The following is a 19,937-nucleotide window of genomic DNA, read 5'->3' as shown; positions in this document are numbered from 1 at the left end:
TGAGGAGTCAAACCCAGCTCTCCAGATTAGAGGCGGCCGCTCTTAACCACAACACCAAGCCACCACACACACCCCTCGCTGCCCAGGCTCAGTTGTGTATCAGCTCTTGGCTGACCCAGGCCGCAGTGCATCGTGGGACTGGGCTTCCGATCAGCGTCCTGCTCTTTGTGTGCACTGCCTGTACCCTCTCACCCTGCGTGCAGGGGCATTGCCAGAGCGCCCCAGAAAGAAAATGGCCCGAACTGGTGTTCAAGGACGAAGAAGACTGGTCAGCCCTACAAAGACTCATGGGTCGAGGGCCCAGGAAAGCTGGTGGCCCCGGCTGCTGCCCAGAGAGGCCCCCTCTTTGCTGGCCCCACTCCCCACCCCAGCTCCCACTTTCCTTCCCTGGTAGAAAGAGTCATGCCTCTGGCAGGACCCTTCCCATCTCCTCATTTCTGACCCCCCTGCAGCCCCAGAGGCACGTCTCCCCACACAGGGCCTCGGAGTCCCGGGGCTTCTGTCACAGCCCCCCTGGCCCCGGACCCCCACGCACCTCATCAGGGGCAGGGTAGAGGGCTAGGATCTCACACTGCCGGCCCTCCTTACGCTGCTCCTCATTCCTGCGGTCCGTTTCCTCGAGGTCCGTGCGCACCAGCAGGGTGGGCAGCAGGGAGTCGGCCGCACAGTTCTTCAGGTCGAAGATGCTGGAAGCCCAGCTGCCTCGTGGGGTGTCGTCCAGGGAGGCTGAGCAGCGCTGCTGGTCATCCTGGAGGAGGGAGGGAGGGAGGGAGGGAGGGAGGGAGGGCCTGCTGCTCACAGCCCTTTGGCAGGCCTCTCCCCAGAGTAGTGAATCCACATCCCCACCCACTGCCTCCCTGGCACCGCACACCTGCTGCAAACGTCCCAGCCCAGGGGCCACTGTGTCCTGGCCTCCACTGACCGGCCCTCTCCGCCCTTGTGGTGGCAAACCCCAACCCAGGGAGGCAAAAGGCAGCGGGGCCCAGGGTCAGGTACGGCTGGGGGGATGGACGGTCTCTATGCTAGGGGACCCCAGCTTTGGGGCTTGAGGCACTTGTGTTCCCCTGCTGCTCCAACAAGCTTTCTTTAACAAGCCCAGCCGGACTTACGGGATCCCCCTGGCTGCCGTGCTCCTTGTCTGCCTCATCGAGTTCAAATTCTTGCCTGGGCAGCTTCTTCTGCCTCTCCCGCTGCCTCTCTGCCACACTGGCGCTGTACATGGTGCTCAGCCTGCGGAACCTGAGACAGGGCAGAAGACAGCGGAGGATCATGGCCCGCTGGGAGGCAGAGGAGACAGAGTGGCAGGCAGGCCCTGCAAGCAGTTTCAGGGACAGCTCCCTTTCAGGGCTTCTGGCCAGCTCCTGCCCCCTCCTTCTCATGGCATATCCTAGAAGCTGTATGGCTTTTGGGATGAACTCACCACCCACACTGCAGCTCCTTAGCAAGGGTTTTGCTGATACGCCTCCAGAGAACAGCCCCCGTCAGAAGACTGACAAAGGGTCAGACACGGGGGCAAGGCCTGTCTGTCTACCGTTGGCCAACCACTGCTTATGCTCAACACTCACGAGTTTTTCTACGCCTGACCAAGACACTTGTTGGCCTACAGACGATACGGACCTCAAGTCCTTTGTGAGAAAGGCAGCAGGACAGGCAAACAAAGGCCGTTCTCAGAGTGGTGGCCTGGCGTGAAGCACACTGATCAAACGGGAGTCACACAATTGGGAAAGTAAATCATCAGCGAAAGGAGACGCCAAGCCTTTGTCCGTGGCCTGGGACACCGCCTCCCAGGAAGAGGCACCTGGAACAGGGTGGGCCTGTGTCCAGCACAAGCGGCAACTCGGCTGTGGGGTGGCCAAGGGGAGCACAGCGGCTACTGCTCTGGGCATCAAGTGGTCAAGGGATTATATGAGCCAACAACGGGGCACTACAAGGACAGCCGGCCAAGGCCAGGGAGCTTTCAAAGAAAGTCCACAAAGAGTTTGCAGCTCTTCCTTCCTCCCACCCTCCCTCCTCCTCCTCCCATTAAAGTCTGGAGCAAGCGTTCTGTTCTGGGGGAAGTGCAAGTGATTGTCAAACCGATTCCACACGGAGGAGCAAACGCACAGTTGCAAGCCCCCTCATGAGAGACCCCTCCCAGGGTTTCTCTCTGCCTCATTGCGGTTTTTGGAAAGCAAGTCTAACTCTCCCCCCCCCCACGCTCCTCGGCTTGTCAATCACAGCAAACCACCAATCATAGCACAGAGGTTCTCTCGGAGGGGGGTGGGGGACTCAAACTTCCATCCCCTCCAGCCCTGAAATTAATAATAATAATAAAGAAATTCTGTGTTGCCATGCGGTAACACCATAACACAAAAGCATTTTTAATAAAATTCAACCCATCCACTTTGCTATGGAGAAACGCCAGAACAATCAAGCATTCCCCCCCCTTTTTTGGGGGGGGGGATTTGTGGTGTTTTGGACTCTATGTTTGGGTAGATTTGTGAAAGGCTAGAAAAGATAACTGGACCCTGAAGAGTGATTGTGTGTAAACAGTATGCTTAAAAACAAAGAACGCGGACGCCTCTGAGCCCCTTTCCTCAGCTGGTGACCAGAAAGGCAAAGGAACATCAGACCTACTTCCTCTGGACGATGACCCAGTTCTCCTTGTAGATCTGCATGGCGTCCCGCTCTCGGGCATTGCTGGAGAAGACAGAAGGCACATCCTGAAGCCAACCGGCTGCCCACTGAAACCCCCCACCAGCTAGCCAGGCTCCTCCCCACACATCTAACAAACCCCCAACACGGATCTAGAGGAAGTCGCTCTCCAGCCTTCTTGGCCTCCCTCAGCCTTGCCGGAAGAGAGTCCTGCTCACTTCCCAAGAGAGGAGCCAAATGCGACACAGAACCCCCCCACACACACACAAACTGGATCTGTGGGGCACTCCCAGGCGGGGACCCCCTTGAGCCACTCGGCCACAGGAAGACCCGAGTCCGGCTTACAAATCTCTGCTCTTACGGGCTGCCCGGTCTCAACATTCAACCCAAAGCCTCTGCTATGAGCCAGGTTCACATGCCATTCTCCCTTCATGGGTTTCGAACTCATGGCATACACTAAAGATGCCTGCAACTGGGAACCTTTGAGAATCTAAGGCCGCTTGCTGAATTATGGGCTCATCAGTACCACAAAAGCCCCCTCCCCCACCTCCCTCACAAAACCTGCAAGTCTTGTGACAAAACGCCCCATTTCTATTTCAAAGGGGCAATTTTTCCTGGGCTAGGGCAAGGGGAGGGGCTGCTGAGCCTCTGTTCACCTTCCCTTTCACATTTTAATTGGCCTGGCCAGGAAGCAGGTACCTGGAATGGGGGGGGGGGGACTTCTTCTTCCCAGAACTCCTAGGTGAGGAACTTCCTGAGAGGGACAGGAAAAATATATAGGATTGAGCCCCCAGAGAGGTCGTTTTGGGCTTTCGGCCTGCTGATCATCAGGGAAGGATGAGGGGATGTGAGCAAGGCAAGGAGACTTTGGCACCTCTCTAGGCAAAGGGGCCTGCCCTGTACGTCACATCGGATGGGGGGTGTTTAGCAGAGGGACAGAAGGGTTGTGTTTTATCCAGTTTCTTTTGTCTCTTTTGTTTAACTCTGTGCTTTTTAAACCTGTTCTCCTAATAAATCTTTTAGAAATGGGGGCCATGGTTCTCTGATCCACGTAGAGCTCCCCCGCTTTGGAAGCACTAAGGAAGTGCAAAGGGAAGACCCGGGGGGGGGGGTGAACCCCGGCAATATTGCATCCCCCACAGTGCTTAGGAGCTGGGGCTGTGGGAGTCCACAAAGGCGAGGCCTCAGAGGTGGACGGGGCAGCTAGGGGTCCTGGCTCTCTCGGCTGCAGCCCTGAAGTACACGGGGCGGTGGCCGTTCCCCAGGGCCACCCACCTGGAACTGGCAACCAGACCGGACAGGACGGACCTGGGCCTGCAAGGAAGAAGCAGGCTGGTTCCAGCAAGTAAGGCCAGCGTAAGGCCAGCGAATGGCCAACTCGTGAGTCCTGGGATCCCTGGCAGAGCTGAAAGGGACAGCAGGCAGCCAAGAGAGCAGCTCCCTCAAGGGACTGCAGCAGGTCCCTGTCACTTCCTGCCTTACCCATCCTCGGGGATCCCCGGCTCCAGGGTCCGACAGTCCCGGGGTTGATGGAGCACCTCCAGATCATTCGCAGGAAACTCCACGAGATCATGGAGGGGGCCGGGCTCCACTTCGGACAGGTGGCGGCTGACGCACTCCTCAAAGTCCACCGGCGGCACCACTTCTGTGAGAGGCACCTGAGGAAAGCCAGGGGGGAGCAGCCAACAGGTCAAGAGGGGCGAAGTGCAACTCCTTCCCTCCATGTATACAGCACCTCTCTGTCCCTGCTGATACAGACCTGTTGTGGCATATGGAGGAGCACTTCCCCAAATATTTAGCCGTGTCCACCGTCTGTTCTTCCCAACAAATCCTCCCAACACAATTGTTCAATTAGAGAGCTGCAAAGAGCAGCAATCTGTTCCACAGCAATCTCTGAAAAGGCTCCAACTCTCTCCCTCACACACCCCAAGCAGGAGGAAGGAACTCCAGGAAGCAGCCAGGAGCACAGGGTGGGTGTGTGTGTGGGGAGGGGCACAAGACGCTGCAAGGGGGGGCTGGATGACTTCTAAGGGCTCTCCACTGCAAGCATTACACCCGAGAGAACAGGGAGATCTTACATATATATTTAAAATAACATCCTCTTCCAGGGCTGTGAATATTGAAGGCTCCCTGTTCCTCCTCCTACCTTGGGAAGATGCTCTGCAGCTCTGGAATGAGGGGCAGCTGACCCATCTCCTGGGTCGCTGCACAGCAGAAATCCATTAGGTCCGCTGGATCCTTCCAACTGTCAGTCGCTCTGGATTACTTGAGTCACAACCGTATTTTATTTGCACTTTTCCATGCAATTTGGAGTTCTGCTACCTTGCTCCTATACAAAATCGGTGTGACCTCCTTTAAAAATCGGTGACCTTGTGACCTTTCTGCTCTCCTCACCCCAAGGAATCCGAGGAGCGCGACAGCCCTGCTGTGTGGGAGCCTCACGCAGAAACAGAAGAGTCAGAAAGCTCACGTTTTCTTTCATCTTTGCTCAGACTGTAGTGTTTTCAGGTGTGGAATGGACTCTGACTCTCTTAGCTTCTTTTCCTGTTTTTAATGCCGTCAGCCTGATTTCCGTGGCCCTCTGTTCAGGCACACAAGCCAGTAGGAGCGACGGGCCCAAGAGCTCTGCCTGGCTGGACGCTTGGGGAACCGGAGCTGGGCCAGGCATCCTGGTGCTCCCAGATGCGCCCTCTCTGCAGGAACTGGGCCAAAAGCTCTGCTTAGCTCGTTTGGAAGGGAGGACAGAGCCCGCTGGGGCAGGCTCCAGGGGCACTGCTGGCATCGGCCTGGCTGGGCCTCGGGGCTTGGTCCCCGGGCAGGCTCTCCCGAAGCCTTTTCATAGAATCATAGAGTCATAGAATCATAGAGTTGGAAGGGGCCATACAGGCCATCTAGTCCGACCCCCTGCTCAACGCAGGATCAGCCCAGAGCATCCTAAAGCATCCAAAGCATTTGGGGCACTCCTTGGCCTGCTCACCTCTGACAGGGCACACGGTGCCTTTGGGCTTCCTCTTTCGATGCCGGTGGTTGTCTTCTCTGCTTCCCTAGAGGACTGCTCTAACTAAGTGTTCGTCCCTGTCTTGTATGAACTTCAACGGGGCGAAAAGAGGATTAACTAAAGCTGAGGGCCGCGGCATGTAAGCAGCAGGGAGGGGGGGGGATAATATTTTTACAGCAGAATCATCTTATAACGCAATTGTGGCTGATTTTCACAACAAAAAAAGGCAACACGATTTCAGACATGGAGGAAGCAGGTGACTGGCTGCTTTCATCAGGATGCACAAGGGGAGGCGGGGGGGGGTAACAAAGGCTTCCAGTCACTCCGGCATGAGGAGAAATACTGGGGTGGGGGCTCAGACTGGGGGCAAGCAGATGGCAAAGGGGATCAAGGGCTCACAATGTGGACTTTGGAAACAGTCGGGGGTCCAAGGCCAAACTTTAAAAACAGAAATGGCTGGGTGGGTCCTCAGGGCGGACATGGTCCAAGAGTGCTCGGATAAGCGTGTGAGCCCCTTCAGTCGCAAGTGCAAAGGAAAACACTAAGCTAAGCCTTTAAGTGGCAGAGGACTGACGTGCAAACCCTCCTGTGGAATTAGCCCCTAAAAATGGTTTACTGGAAGAGCTGGAAGGGGAACCGAAGAAGGGAAGCCACACTCGGCTGGACAGTTTTCCCACCCCCACACCAAGCAAAACCCAGAGCCCCCTTTCCCCACAAGCACCAGGCTCAACCAGGCTTCAATTCTCATGTTTGTTCAGAACTTTTAAGACAAAAAGTTCACATCCAGTATTGTCTGACTACTGAGTACTTGGCCCAACACAAGGGCTCTGGACACGCGGGGCTCAGTGGCAAGGCCTCTGCTTGGCACACGGAAGGTCCCAGGTTTGATTCCTGGCAGCACCTCCAGTTGCAGGACTGAGGAGTAGGAGACACCCTCTGCCTGAGGCCCTGGGGAGATGCTGCCAGTCTGAGCAGACAATGCTGAGAGAGGGGTAAGGCGGCTTCTTGCGCGTTCTCCAACAGGAATCCCATCTTCCAGCCCGCCCCCGGAAGACTGGTCATGTGACTCACCTAAGCAGCGAGCCACTGTTGGGAGGGAGGCTATAGCTGCCTGCTCCAGATGCAGCACATCCTGCTAGGAGCCAAATTTAAACGGAGGGAAGGGTCTCTGTGAGGAAGCGCAATTGCCTACCCTGGATGGTGTGCAGCTCTCAATGGCTCACTCCGCTAGGAACCTGGACATGATCCTGGATGCTTCCCTCACACTGGAAGCCCAGGTCATAAAGGTAGCGCAGATGGCATTTTACCATCTCTGCCAAGCCAAGCTACTAGCACCCTTAGCCTTGATCCAGAATCTACAGCTGGTCCAAAAGACAGCGGCCAGGGTTCTCACAGCAACACCACGGGGGTCCCACACTTGGCCCGTTCTCCAACAACTACAGTGGTTGCCAGTTGAATTAGAATCATAGAATCATAGAGTTGGAAGGGGCCATACTTGTAGTTTAAACCCATTACTGCGTGTCCTCTCCTCTGCAGCCAACAGAAACAGCATCCTGCCCTCCTCCAAGTGACAACCTTTCAAATACTTAAAGAGGACTATCATGTCCCCTCTCAACCTCCTTTTCTCCAGGCTGAACATTCCCAAGTCCCTCAACCTATCTTCATAGGACTTGGTCCCTTGGCCCCAGATCATCTTCGTCGCTCTCCTCTGTACCCTTTCAATTTTATCTACGTCCTTCTTGAAGTGAGGCCTCCAGAACTGCACACAGTACTCCAGGTGTGGTCTGACCAGCGCCGTATACAATGGGACTAGGACATCTTGTGATTTTGATGTGATGCCCCTGTTGATACAGCCCTGTTGATACAGCCCAAAATGTCAGTAGTTAGTTTTTGCACTAAAGGGCTCTAATATGTAAAGGTATCAGCAGACTGACATTAATTAGCAAGGTGGTTTTCAAATTTACTTATTATTCCTGAAAGCTGTACCATTAATAAATAGCATGTTTTTTAGTGCAGTTTTATTCGGTGTCTCTCAAAGACACAGTGTTAATATTTCAGAGACATTGTGCATGTTGAGAAGTAATTAAAATATTCCAAGAATGTTTAAAATACTAAGATTTATCTTAAAAATTAAAAATATAGTAATAAGTTAAACAAAAGACTGTTAATGTTAATTGAAGGGTGCATGTCATCCCTTTTGCAATAGCCTTAACATTAATATCCTTTTTGGACAAAGAAGTATTTGACCAAATGACAGGTTTGCTGGATCGTGGAAATTCGGTTGATGTTGTTTACTTGGATTTTAGTAAAGCTTTTGATAAGGTTCCCCATGATGTTCTGATGGATAAATTGAAGGACTGCAATCTGGATTTTCAAAGAGTTGTTGTCAATGGTGTTTCATCAGACTGGAGGGAGGTGAGTAGCCGAGTACCTCAGGGCTCAGTCCGGTACTTTTTAACATATTTATTAATGATCTAGATGAGGGGGTGGAGGGACTACTCATCAAGTTTGCAGATGATACCAAATTGGGAGGACTGGCAAATACTCCGGAAGATAGAGACAGAGTTCAACGAGATCTGAACACAATGGAAAAATGGGCAAATGAGAACAAGATGCAATTTAATAGATAAGTGTAAAGTTCTGGATCTGGGTCAGAAAAATGAAAAGCATGCCTACTGGATGGGGGATACGTTTCTAGGTAACACTGTGTGTGAACGAGACCTTGGGGTACTTGTGGATTGTAAACAAAACATGAGCAGGCAGTGTGATGGAGCGGTAAAAAAGGCAAATGCCATTTTGGGCTATATCAACAGGGGCATCACATCAAAATCACAAGATGTCATAGTCCCATTGTATACGCCACTGGTCAGACCACACCTGGAGTACTGTGTGCAGTTCTGGAGGCCTCATTTCAAGAAGGATGTAGATAAAATTGAAAGGGTACAGAGGAGAGCGACGAGGATGATCTGGGGCCAAGGGACCAAGCCCTATGAAGATAGGTTGAGGGACTTGGGAATGTTCAGCCTGGAGAAAAGGAGGTTGAGAGGGGACATGATAGCCCTCTTTAAGTATTTGAAAGGTTGTCACTTGGAGGAGGGCATGATGCTGTTCCCATTGTCTGCAGAGGAGAGGACACGCAGTAATGGGTTTAAACTGCATGTACAACAATATAGGCTAGATATCAGGAAAAAAATTTTCACAGTCAGATTAGTTCAGCAGTGGACTAGGCTGCCTAAGGAGGTGGTGAGCTCCCCCTCACTGGCAGTCTTCAAGCAAAGGTTGGATACACACTTTTCTTGGATGCTTTAGGATGCTTTGGGCTGATCCTGCGTTGAGCAGGGGGTTGGACTAGATGGCCTCTATGGCCCCTTCCAACTCTATGATTCTATGAATGAACTCCCGAAGGAGATCAGGGCCCTGACGGAGCTAAAACAGTTCCGCAGGGCCTGCAAAAGGGAGCTCTTCCGCCAGGCATTTGGCTGAGGCTGATCGGAATCAGTAACATCTGCAGGGCCCCTGAACCTCCCTCCCAGGAATCCATACACCCGTTCTGAACCTTGGTCCTGTTGAAATGCTATAGGGTGTTATCCTGTGCTATAGCTACTAATGGTGATGTCACTATTGTTGTAGTTCATTCATATGTTGTAAAAAACTAAGTTCGATGTATTGTTTTTACTTTCCATGTAAACCACCCTGAACCTCAGGGAAGGGCGGTATATAAATGAATAAATGAATAAATGAATGAATGAATGAATCAATCAATCAATAAAAATATAGAGATCAGTCCATGAGATGAGAATCCAGAGTGAAGCAACTATGTGAAGAGCTCGGGTTTCTTGCATAAATGTGAGGGAGACCATGGCATGAGGCAGCCCTTTCCCATGATGGGCAGGCCCCTCTCAGCAGCCCCTCATGACCCTCCTTGCGGGAACCTGAACTGGCATTCCCTCCTGAAACAGCACCCAGAAAAATTTGTATCCTCAGATACCGGCTATTTTTGCAAGTGACTCTTATTCTTGCCCTTGGGAGGCTGTTTCTGGGAAGAGACGCCCCCTCCCCACACACACACACACAAGCCCTGGATAACTCACCGCCTGCGGGGCGCCACCATGCTTCTTGGGGAGCTGGGGGGAGCTGCTGTATTCTCGGGACATCTGCTTCCGCACTTCAGCCGCCACCGTCCTGGAAGAGACAAGTAGCCACGGTCCCTTTTCTGGCTGCACAACTGTCCAGAGGGGCACTTCTCGAAGTGTTCCTCAAGGGCATCGGGCAGAAGCACAGGCAGAGAAAGGGAGCGAAGCCCCCTCAGGGAGCCATCCGGCCACTGTGCTCAACTCTTGCGCCTGCCCACTAAACTGACCGCACGTATCAGGGATGGTATGGCTGAAATTATTCATCTAAAGCATTCATACCCTGCCTTTCTTCCTACTGGGGACCCGCAGCAGTCTCCTTGCCGCCACTTTAATCTCACAACGACCCTGTGAGGTAGGTTAGGCTCAGAAACTGTGAGTGACCCAAGGTCACCCAGCGGATTTCAGGGGCAGAAGTGAAGATTTGAATCTGGGCTTTCCAGAGACTAGGCTGACACTCTTCACCATTCAGCGACCCTGGCTTTCAGTGACTGCTCTTTGAGAGGGCAGGCTCCAACAAAACGTCTGGAAGGCCTGGGGGGCAGGGAAAACTTCCCACACTCCCCCCTTTCAAGGCCTTTTGGGGATCACTAGCGGGGGGGGACCTCCCATGAAATGTTTTCCCTTTTGGAATTCCTCACAGAGCCTGCCCTCCAGCCCTTCCCTTCCCTCTTCCTCCTCCTCAGTCCAAGGAGAGTGTCCATCCCCCCCCCTCAAGACAGAGCTGCCCTTTCCTCACAGAGCTTGGAAGATGCCCACATGGAGCTGAGCAACAGCTCCACCCCCCCCAGCCCCCCCCCCCAGGGAGAGAGAGCTCCCTCTGTGCCACACTGACTTCTTCAATATATTTATTAGCCTCCATCTGTCCTGAGGAATCCGGGCCATGGCAGGCAATGATAGCACAATAATGAATAAATCACATAATTAAAATTAAAGCACCGATCCCCAATGTGATGGTCACTGAGACCTCTCCTGGCACCTCCCAAGTGTTCCTGGAGAGGGAAGAAGAAGAAGAGGTGGTTCTTAGATGCTGCTTTTCTTTCCCCGAAGGAGTCTCAAAGCGGCTTCCAATCGCCTTCCCTTTCCTTTCCCCACAACAGACACCCTGTGAGGGAGGGGAGGCTGAGAGAGCCCTGAGATTACTGAAGAAGAAGAAGAGTTGGTTCTTATATGCCGCTTTTCTTTCCCTGAAGGAGTCTCAAAGCGGCTTCCAATCGCCTTCCCTTTCCTCTTCCCACAACAGACACCCTGTGAGGGAGGGGAGGCTGAGAGAGCCCTGAGATTACTGAAGAAGAAGAATAGTTGGTTCTTATAGGCCGCTTTTCTTTCCCTGAAGGAGTCTCAAAGCGGCTTCCAATCGCCTTCCCTTTCCTCTTCCCACAACAGACTCCCTGTGAGGGAGGGGAGGCTGAGGGAGCCCTGATATTACTGAAGAAGAAGAATAGTTGGTTCTTATAGGCCGCTTTTCTTTCCCTGAAGGAGTCTCAAAGCGGCTTCCAATCGCCTTCCCTTTCCTCTTCCCACAACAGACTCCCTGTGGGGTGGGTGAGGCTGAGAGAGCCCTGATATTCCTGCTCGGTCAGAACAGCTTCATCAGTGCCGTGGGGAACCCAAGGTCACCGAGCTGGCTGCATGTGGGGGAGCGCAGAATCGAACCCGGCATGCCAGATTAGAAGTCCGCACTCCTAACCACTACACCAAACTGGCTCTCAGGGGGAGGGGGGGGGCTTCTGCCCAACCAGGCTTCTGGCTGACCACTGGAGATTTAGTGGGCTGGGCAGGTTTGTAAAAAAAAGGCAACCAAAAAACCTATGGCAGTTCCGATGATCACCACCCAGGAAACGTCCCTGGCCTGAAGGGAGGCCCCCAAAGTGGTTCAGCAGCTGGCCCCGCCTCCTGCAGCAGCCATTTTGGGTGTACAAATTCCCAAGGTGCCTGACAAAGGAGGCAGATCTCCAGATTAAAGGACATCTATCTTCTATAAAATAAATAAAATGCAACCCAACCCCCATGGAGGACTCCTTGTCCATCTCTCTTCTGACCCAGGTCCAGACAGCTTGTACAGCACTGCAGAATTGTTCTGTCTGGCAGCATCACCAGACAGGCGGAGGCCTTCTGGGCTGCTTCAGGCAGGCTGTTCCACAGCAACGGGCCAACCGGGTCTCCTGCAGAGAGTGCCCCAGACAGAGCGGGTGCATCAGGGAAGACTCGCTGGGAAGAGCTAAGCCACTGCACAGAAAGACAACAGCGGATATGGTTCTTCCAGAACGTGGGCCCCAAGGAGGTCCCTCAAGGCAGGCACCAGCACCACAGTTTGGGTCCAGAGGGCGGGCAGGCAGGCAGGCAGACCAGGAAGGGGCTTGTAAACAGGCACCGTGGGGGCCAGAACAGACTGGTCCCCTTGTCTTCTGTACCCCTCTCCTGTACTAGCATTTCTTGCACTAATCTCCCCTCAGTCCTCAGCCTCTCCACCGTCTCCTCCTTCCCTCCGTGCTTATTCCAATCTTCCCTCTCATGCCCCAGGACACTCTGGGAGGCGCAAACAAGGATGGAGAACCACTCTTGATCTGGGACACACAGGGCCCGAGCATCCTGCCACTGCAGTCGGACTCCTAGGCCTGGCATCCACCCCTCTCTCTTCCGAGCATGTCCTCCCCTGCTGGATGGAAAGGCTCTGGAGCTGGCCATGGCCCTTGGCACACTGCTGCTGTCTCGGAGCAAGACCAGTGCTTGCGCCTGCCCACTTGCGCCAGCAGGCACCAAAAGGGTGTGCTCCCGCAGGGGTGCTCCATGGCCCTGCCCACGAAACAAAGGCTCTGCTCAGGCAGCTGGGAGGCATCGGGCTGTACCAGGCACCCACGTGCCTGGAAAGCAAGGAGGCTCCGCTTCACCCTCGGTCCCAGGGGGGCAGGGGGGGGGCCTGTCCACCCTCTCAGAACGCCAGTTGCAGGGCTGAGGTGGCGGCACAGACAGGACATGGAGCTTCTGCAACAAGCTGCAGAGGACAAAGCTGCTCAGAAGGCGGTTTTAGAACAGATGCTCCCCAAGACCTGAGCCGTGGGGGAGGGCAGAAGGTCAAGTGTTTGGTTTTTGAAATTCTGGCACAAGAGGGATGGACCCTGCAGCAATCCAGGGATGCAGTGACGGGGAGCCCTGGAGTCCTGTCCGGCTCCCTTGATGCTGCCAGCCTGCGGAGCAGCGACAGGAGGAGAAGGCTCGAAAGTCACCTCCGAGAGCATTACATGGACAGCGGGCCAGCAGCACACCGTGACTGCCCGGGGTTGACCAGGAGGGCCCCCCACCTTCCACCCCCATGGGAAATACCCAGAAAATCAGTCCCAGCAAGGCTGTGAAGAAACATGGCTGTTAGTGGCTGCTTCTTCCTGGATCAACAGCAGTAACCCCCACCCACCCACCCACCCCCAGTCCAGATCCCCAGCAGGTGGCTCAACAGAAGAGACAACAGATGCCCCCCCCCAAGAGGATGACCAGGCGCTCCCGGGAGGGGGAGGCCAGGAGGCCGGAAGCAAGCGAGGGCTCAGGAGGACCCTCCAGGAAACAGGCCAAGCCTTCGTCTCCATGGGACTGGGTCCAGGAAACTGCCTGGCCCTTTCTGTGAGCTCAGGAAGCTGCTCTCTCCCGGAAGCCAAGGGCAGCAAGGGCAACATCCTCTGCCAGAAGGCGAAGGCGGTGGCAGCGGGGAGGAGCAAAAGAGCTGCAAGACATTCACTAGGCTACGGCAGCTGGAAAAATACTGGAATAGGTTTATTTAAAAAACACCCCCTTCTGCTCATTTAAGAATAATAATGCGGTTTAAAACAATATCTGAGCCAAATGTAAACATATTGTCAATTTACGAGGCTCTCCAGGGTTTATCAAAAGCTTTCTTTGTAAAGAGGGAAGTGTGAGGAGAATATTTCTGTTGGTTGTCACAGAAATTATCTAACATCTGCAATAAAACCATACTATAAATCTATAGATCCAGGTGGGTGTTCTTGTCAGTCTGAAGCAACAGGCCTTTGTTCTCTAAGATGTAATGAGTCACCAAAGTGCTCGCTTTCCCTGCAGGTGCAACACTGACCTGCCCGTGACCAGCCCCCTCCCCCCCAATCTTGCGTCCTCCTCCCTTATTATCCCATGCAAACCCAAATATTGGAGATCCCTCAACAGTGCCCCCTGAAGACCGCTCTGCCCCATACCTCGCTTTCCCTGCAGGTGCAACACTGACCTGCCCGTGACCAGCCCCCTCCCCCCCAATCTTGCGTCCTCCTCCCTTATTATCCCATGCAAACCCAAATATTGGAGATCCCTCAACAGTGCCCCCTGAAGACCGCTCTGCCCCATACCTCGCTTTCCCTGCAGGTGCAACACTGACCTGCCTGTGACCAGCCCCCTCCCCCCCAATCTTGCGTCCTCCTCCCTTATTATCCCATGCAAACCCAAATATTGGAGATCCCTCAACAGTGCCCCCTGAAGACCGCTCTGCCCCATACCATGCATGTCTCATACATCTGTGTGCCTTCCACAAAAAGATGACCTCCCTTGACAGCTCCGCTCACGTCCTGCAAACTGACGCGTGTGCAAAAGTCCATGAAGTCCCCTTCGCCTGGGGGCCCCGAGCACTATCCTCAGGGGGAAGCTTGCACCCCTGTGTCCACACCTGGGCAACTTCTGAATTGGCTCTCTACACTAATCCAATAGCTAACACAACCACCCTTACAAAGGAAATCCTGGCGGGCAGAGAGCAATCCATCTCCTTTCCATTACCAACTGTGGTTTCCTTTTGACATCTCATGTGGGCTGATGCTCTCCCGTGACCTTCATATTTTGACTGCTTTATATTGATGAAGGAGGAAGAGGAGTTGGTTCTTTCATGCCACTTTTCTCTACCCGAAGGAGTCTCAAAGCAGCTTACATTCGCCTTCCCTTCCTCTCCCCACAACAGACACCCTGTGAGGGAGGTGAGGCTGAGAGAGCCCTGAGATTACTGAAGAAGAAGAAGAGTTGGTTCTTAGATGCCGCTTTTCTCTACCCGAAGGAGTCTCAAAGTGGCTTCCAATCGCCTTCCCTTTCCTCTCCCCGCAACAGAGACCTTCTGAGGTGGGTGAGGCGGAGAGAGCCCTGACATTACTGCTCCGTCAGAACAGCTTCATCAGTGCTGTGGTGAGCCCAAGGTCACCCAGCTGGCTGCATGTGGAGGAGCAGTGAGGAATGAAACCTGGCTCTCCAAATTAGGAGTTGCCACTCTTAGCCAGTTCTCATGTTCGAATCATAGAATCAGATTTGGAAGGGGCCGTACAGGCCATCTAGTCCAACCCCCTGCTCAACGCAGGATCCTCCCAAAGCATCTTAAAGCGTTTACCTATGAAAGATAAAACATCTCCCAAAGATGCCTAATCTCCATGAGTTGAAATTTCAAAATTAAAACCAAGAGTGTGTTCTGCAAGCATGAATGACTCACACATGCACACACATCCTGCTGGCCTTTGGGGGATGGGTCACACTGGAGACAGGATTTCCACAAATTCTTTTGCCAGACAGGACTTGAGGGAAATGGTCATTTGAAAACAGTGAAATCAGAGTCCAGGATCACCTTTCAGACCATCAAAGATTTATTCAAGCTTTCGAGTGGAGGAAGGCAAAGGGGCAAGCCCACACTCCCCATGCTTTACAGAGCTTTTGTGGGGCATAGAATTCCGCACAGAAGAATATACAGTGCTTTATTTTTCCCTGTGGAAAATATTCCACTTGTAATGAGTAAATGGGCTAGTCCCCACCTAAGATTTGCAGCTGGATAAGGAGAGATGATTCTTGCTGACCCCCTTAAGCTATTCTGGGGCTGGGGGTTCCCCCATGCAAAGAATTTCAGAGGGCTTCAGAGGCCACATCAGGAGGTAGCAACATTTCTCTTCTATGGATGTGGAAGAGAGACACCTCCCTCTATTGTAGAGCGGATTCAAGCCATTATTTCACAGAATTAACCAAAATGGATGGACTCTGCTGCCAGTTCTACTACTAAACACCGTTTTCCCAATTAGTATCCATAAGAATTGTACTGGAGTCATATAAATGTTGTATTGTTTTATATGTGGGGGGAAAATAAAATTAAGCACACATTCTGCCCAGGAATCCTAGCTTGTCCTATTCAAACTTTGTTGGGGGGGGGGAGTACTGAGTACCAGAAGCAAAACTGACTTGCCTGAGTCGGTGGGGACTGCTGGGACGAGAACTGGCCTGCCACACCACAGAGGGCTTTGGGGGATCCACCCTGCCCAGTCCCTTTCCCAGGCGACACCCCCAAATCTCCAGAAACTGTTAACTGCAGCTTCAAACTAGAATCAAACTGCCTAAGGAGGTGGTGAGCTCCCCCTCACTGGCCGTCTTCAAGCAAAGGTTGGATACACACTTTTCTTGGATGCTTTAGGATGCTCTGGGCTGATCCTGCGCAGAGCAGGGGGTTGGACTAGATGGCCTGTGTGGCCCCTTCCAACTCTATCATTCTATGAGTCTAGTTCAGTAGTGGAATAGGCTGCCTAAGGAGGTGGGGAGCTCCCCCTCACTGGCAGTCTTCAAGCAAAGGCTGGATACACACTTTTCTTGGATGCTTTAGGATGCTTAGGGCTAATCCTGCGTTGGGCAGGGGGTTGGACTAGATGGCCTCTATGGCCCCTTCCAACTCTGTGATTCTATGAGTCTATGATTGAGGCTGATCCTGCGTTGGGCAGGGGGTTGGACTAGATGGCCTGTATGGCCCCTTCCAACTCTGCGATTCTGTGAATCCTTTGGCGCTTCCATCCTATGGCTGAAGAATTCCAACAGGGGAAGGCGGCGGGTTTTTGGGTTGTACATTTGAAGAGCTGCTTTTCCTTCTGCCCGCCCCGTTTGCCTCCTGGACCCCCCAGCTGCAGCCGCTGACTCATGCTGCCGCCTCGCAGGTGCTCCGGGAAAGCCACGTCCAGGGATGGGGGCCCCCAGCGCTCTGCCTGCCGCCCTTGCCCGCCCTTCCTCCCTGGGCGGCCGGGAGACGGATCGCGGGTTTGCCGCCCTCCGGGTGGGGGGGGGGGATCCCTGGCGCGGGGCCGAGGCGCCGCTCGGGGCTCCAGAGGCCAGCCAGGCAGGGAGCCGGGGGGGGGGGCGGTCAGCGCCCCCCCCTCCCTCCCGCCCGCCACCGCCGCTTCCCTTCTTTCTTTCCTTCCTTCTTCCTTCCCGAGCGAGACCTCCGCGACCGGCCCCAGCTGCGGGAAGCCCGGGCAGCTGGAAAGGAGCGGCTGGGAAAGAGGCCGCCCATCTCCCTCGCGGCGCGGAGCTCCATCCCGCCCTGCATCTGCTGCTGCTGCTGCTGCTCCTCCCCGGGCATCCGGCCGGCGAGGGAAGCTGTCCGTCTCCTGCGGCGTCGCGCGGCTGAGCCCTCCGCGGGCCCGGCAGAGGAGCACGTGGAGACCCCCCCCGGCCACAGGGGCGCTCCGGAGGGAGGGAGGGGGGGAGGGAGGGGGCGTGCCCGCCCGCTGTGCTCCCCGGCGGGCCCCGATCCGCCCCGCACGCGGCTGCCTGGCTGGCTCACCGGTTGATGCGGTGCGCAAATGCCCGCCGCTCCGGAGCCGTCACCGCCGCCATCCTTCTGCTCCGCCGCCGCCGCCGCCGCCCTGCAGCCCAGCTGGCCGGAGCCGAGCGAGGCCGGGCGGGGGCGGGGGCGGGGCCTGCCGGGCCCGCCTCTCCGCCGGACTCGCCCTGACGTCAGGGCCCCTCTGAGCATAGGCAGAACGCCGGCGGAGCAGAGGACGGCCAGAGTTGTGCCTGGTCCCTGCCACCGGCACCCCCCCCCCCCGCAGGCCAGAGGAGCCCCCGCGGGAAGGCGCGCTGCAGCCTTTGGGGCCGGATGCCCATCTCCTGCCCCGGCTGCTGCATGCCTCCAGCCGGGACCTTTGCCCCCCTTCTCTGGGGCAATAGTATTCAAGGGCAACCCCCCCCCCCCATCAGGTGAGACGCTTCCTGGGGTGCCGCGAAGCAGCAGAACCCAGTCGGAGCCTGGACAGGCACCGACCACGTTTGATTCTCCGCAGACGCTTCCGTGGGCACAAGAATCCCCTCTTAATGACACCCGAATTAAACTTGGTTGGGTTCCTGCCGCGGGACTCAAACTGTAACTTTCTACCCGAAGGGAAAGTCGCAGAGGAAATGTTGCCGTTTATTTAAACAAGTGACAAAGAGGCAATCTGGCATCATCATCATCATCCTTATGAATGAATTTAGATTTATTGTCCCTCCCTTCCTTGAACTGGCTCAGGGCAGTTATCATCAATAAAACCAGATATACAAACATTCAAAAATAGTTATTAAAAATTCTTAACCTAAAAACCCACTTGAGTGCCCCAGGACTGACCTCTGGGGCAGAATAATTCTGGCACAGATTTAATGTGGTTCTGGCTTCCCATTGGGCTTCTGTTGGCCTTGACCATCAGCCTGGCGGAACAGCGCCACCTTGCAGGCCCTCCTGAACATGGTCAGCTCCCAGAGGCCTGGATCGGATGGCGATGTTCTCTTTCCCTCAGGCGAGGATCTGCAGAGCGTGATGCTCCTCAGAGGATACACTTGGAGAGGCGGTCCCTCGGGCACACTGGTCCCAGACTGGATAAAGCCAGTATCTTAAACCTGATCTGGAATCCCTTCAGTAGCCAGTGCCGCTGCTGGAGAGCAGGTCAAATATGCACTCTCTGGGTGGTCTTCGTAAGGCCGCCTCTAACCTATGGCCACATCGGAACCTGGACTGGAATGAAAAGCTTCATCCAGCTATGCTTTTAATTGGATATTCTACGTTATTTTTGTAGGTTTACAATGTTTTGGATTACTAGTTTATGAGTTTTGTGAGATTAGTTGTCACTCCTTTTTTGTCTCCTTTGTGGACAATAAGCAAACTGCAAATAACTGAAAGATCTGGACATGTTACAGGGAAAATTAGAGTTTAAAAAAGATCCAATTCATAGAATCCTAGAAGGGACCATCTAGTGAGGGGGAGCACCCCACCTCCTTAGGTAGCCCATTTCACTACAGAACTAAACTCATATAATCCTAGAATGGGAAGGGGCCACACAGGCTATCTAGTCCCACCCCCTGTTCAAGGCAGGATCTGTCCAGCTGCTGCTTGAAGACTGCCAGTGTGGTTGCTGACAGAAAGTGGGTCATTTAACATAGGATCCCATTCTGGTTGACTCTTTATTTTGACTTTAATTAAATAGAGAGGATTACTACACATCATTGCCTTGTGTTTTTTCCTTCTGCAGACTCCATCAGGCATCTGGCAACCATGCCTAGGAACCTGATCGTCTTCTTCTCCATGGGCTCTGCCTCCCCCCCCCTAAAGATCAGAGGCATCAAGGTCTGAGAGAGGAAGGCCCCTTGAGAGTGGAGGGGCATTGTTAGCAGTCCTGATCCAGAGGGAAAGGGTGGGATATACACATTTTAATAATCACGTTACTGAAAACCTGTGATCAGGTCCAAGGTCATGGCACAACCCTTGGCTCCTGTGCCTCTTGGGACATGCCTGTAGAATCACAGAGTTGGAAGGGATCTCCAGAGTAATCTAGTCCAACCCCCTGCACAATGCAGGAACTCACAACTACCTACCCACCCACAGTGACCCCAATTTCAAGCCCATAAATCTCCAGGTTTCAGTATGGCCTGGGGGAAATACACATCCCAGAAGTAACCAGCAATCCACTGGGGATACAAGGAAGGGCCACAAAAGACAAACACTGGCACATCCCTTCCTGCCCACCCACGCACAATCGGCCTAAGTTCATAGAATCAGCATTTCTGTCAGATAGCTAGCTATCCTCTGCTTTAAAACTTCCAAAGGAGTACCCACCACCTCCCGAGGAAGCCTGTTCCACTGAGGAACCGCTCTCACTGTCAGGAACTTCTTCCGGAAGTTTAGCTGAAAATTCTTTTGAATTAATTTCAATCCATTGGTTCTGGCCTGACTCTCTGGGGCTACAGAAAACAACTCTGCTCCATCTTCTCTATGACAGCCCTTCACAGACTGGCTGCTCATGGCTGGCATTGGAAACAAGGAGGTTGGACTAGATGACCCTGGAGGTCCCGTCCAACTCTATAATTCTATGAAGACTAGAGGTGGGAGGGGCTGGGCAGGTTGACAATGATAATGCCAGAGACAGGAA

General features: G+C 53.9%; 1 protein-coding gene across 11 annotated transcripts in view; it reads right to left on the bottom strand.

The window, feature by feature from the left end:
- The window catches only part of DOCK6 (dedicator of cytokinesis 6), a 66,910-nt gene extending 49,470 nt beyond the window's left edge, over window positions 1-17,440 (bottom strand). For 10 of the 11 annotated variants that reach the window (XR_013229698.1, XM_077329975.1, XM_077329976.1 and 7 more), the window contains exons 1-6: window positions 17,324-17,440; window positions 9,724-9,814; window positions 4,117-4,292; window positions 2,617-2,679; window positions 1,110-1,239; window positions 536-748 (exon numbers count right to left, since the gene is read on the bottom strand). Coding sequence is in view for 10 of the 11 variants with exons in the window: in XM_077329975.1 (XP_077186090.1) it covers window positions 536-748; window positions 1,110-1,239; window positions 2,617-2,679; window positions 4,117-4,292; window positions 9,724-9,814; window positions 17,324-17,376 (726 nt within the window). In the remaining variant the exon portion in view is untranslated. Of the gene's footprint in view, window positions 1-535; window positions 749-1,109; window positions 1,240-2,616; window positions 2,680-4,116; window positions 4,293-4,393; window positions 4,546-9,723; window positions 9,815-17,323 lie in introns of those variants that run through there. The other variant, XM_077329978.1, reaches the window with a different exon arrangement.
- Window positions 17,441-19,937: the final 2,497 nt, after the last annotated feature.

This window comes from Paroedura picta, chromosome 3, assembly GCF_049243985.1.
Source record: "Paroedura picta isolate Pp20150507F chromosome 3, Ppicta_v3.0, whole genome shotgun sequence".
Lineage (NCBI taxonomy): Eukaryota > Metazoa > Chordata > Lepidosauria > Squamata > Gekkonidae > Paroedura > Paroedura picta.
This window is presented reverse-complemented; position numbering and strand designations above follow the sequence as displayed.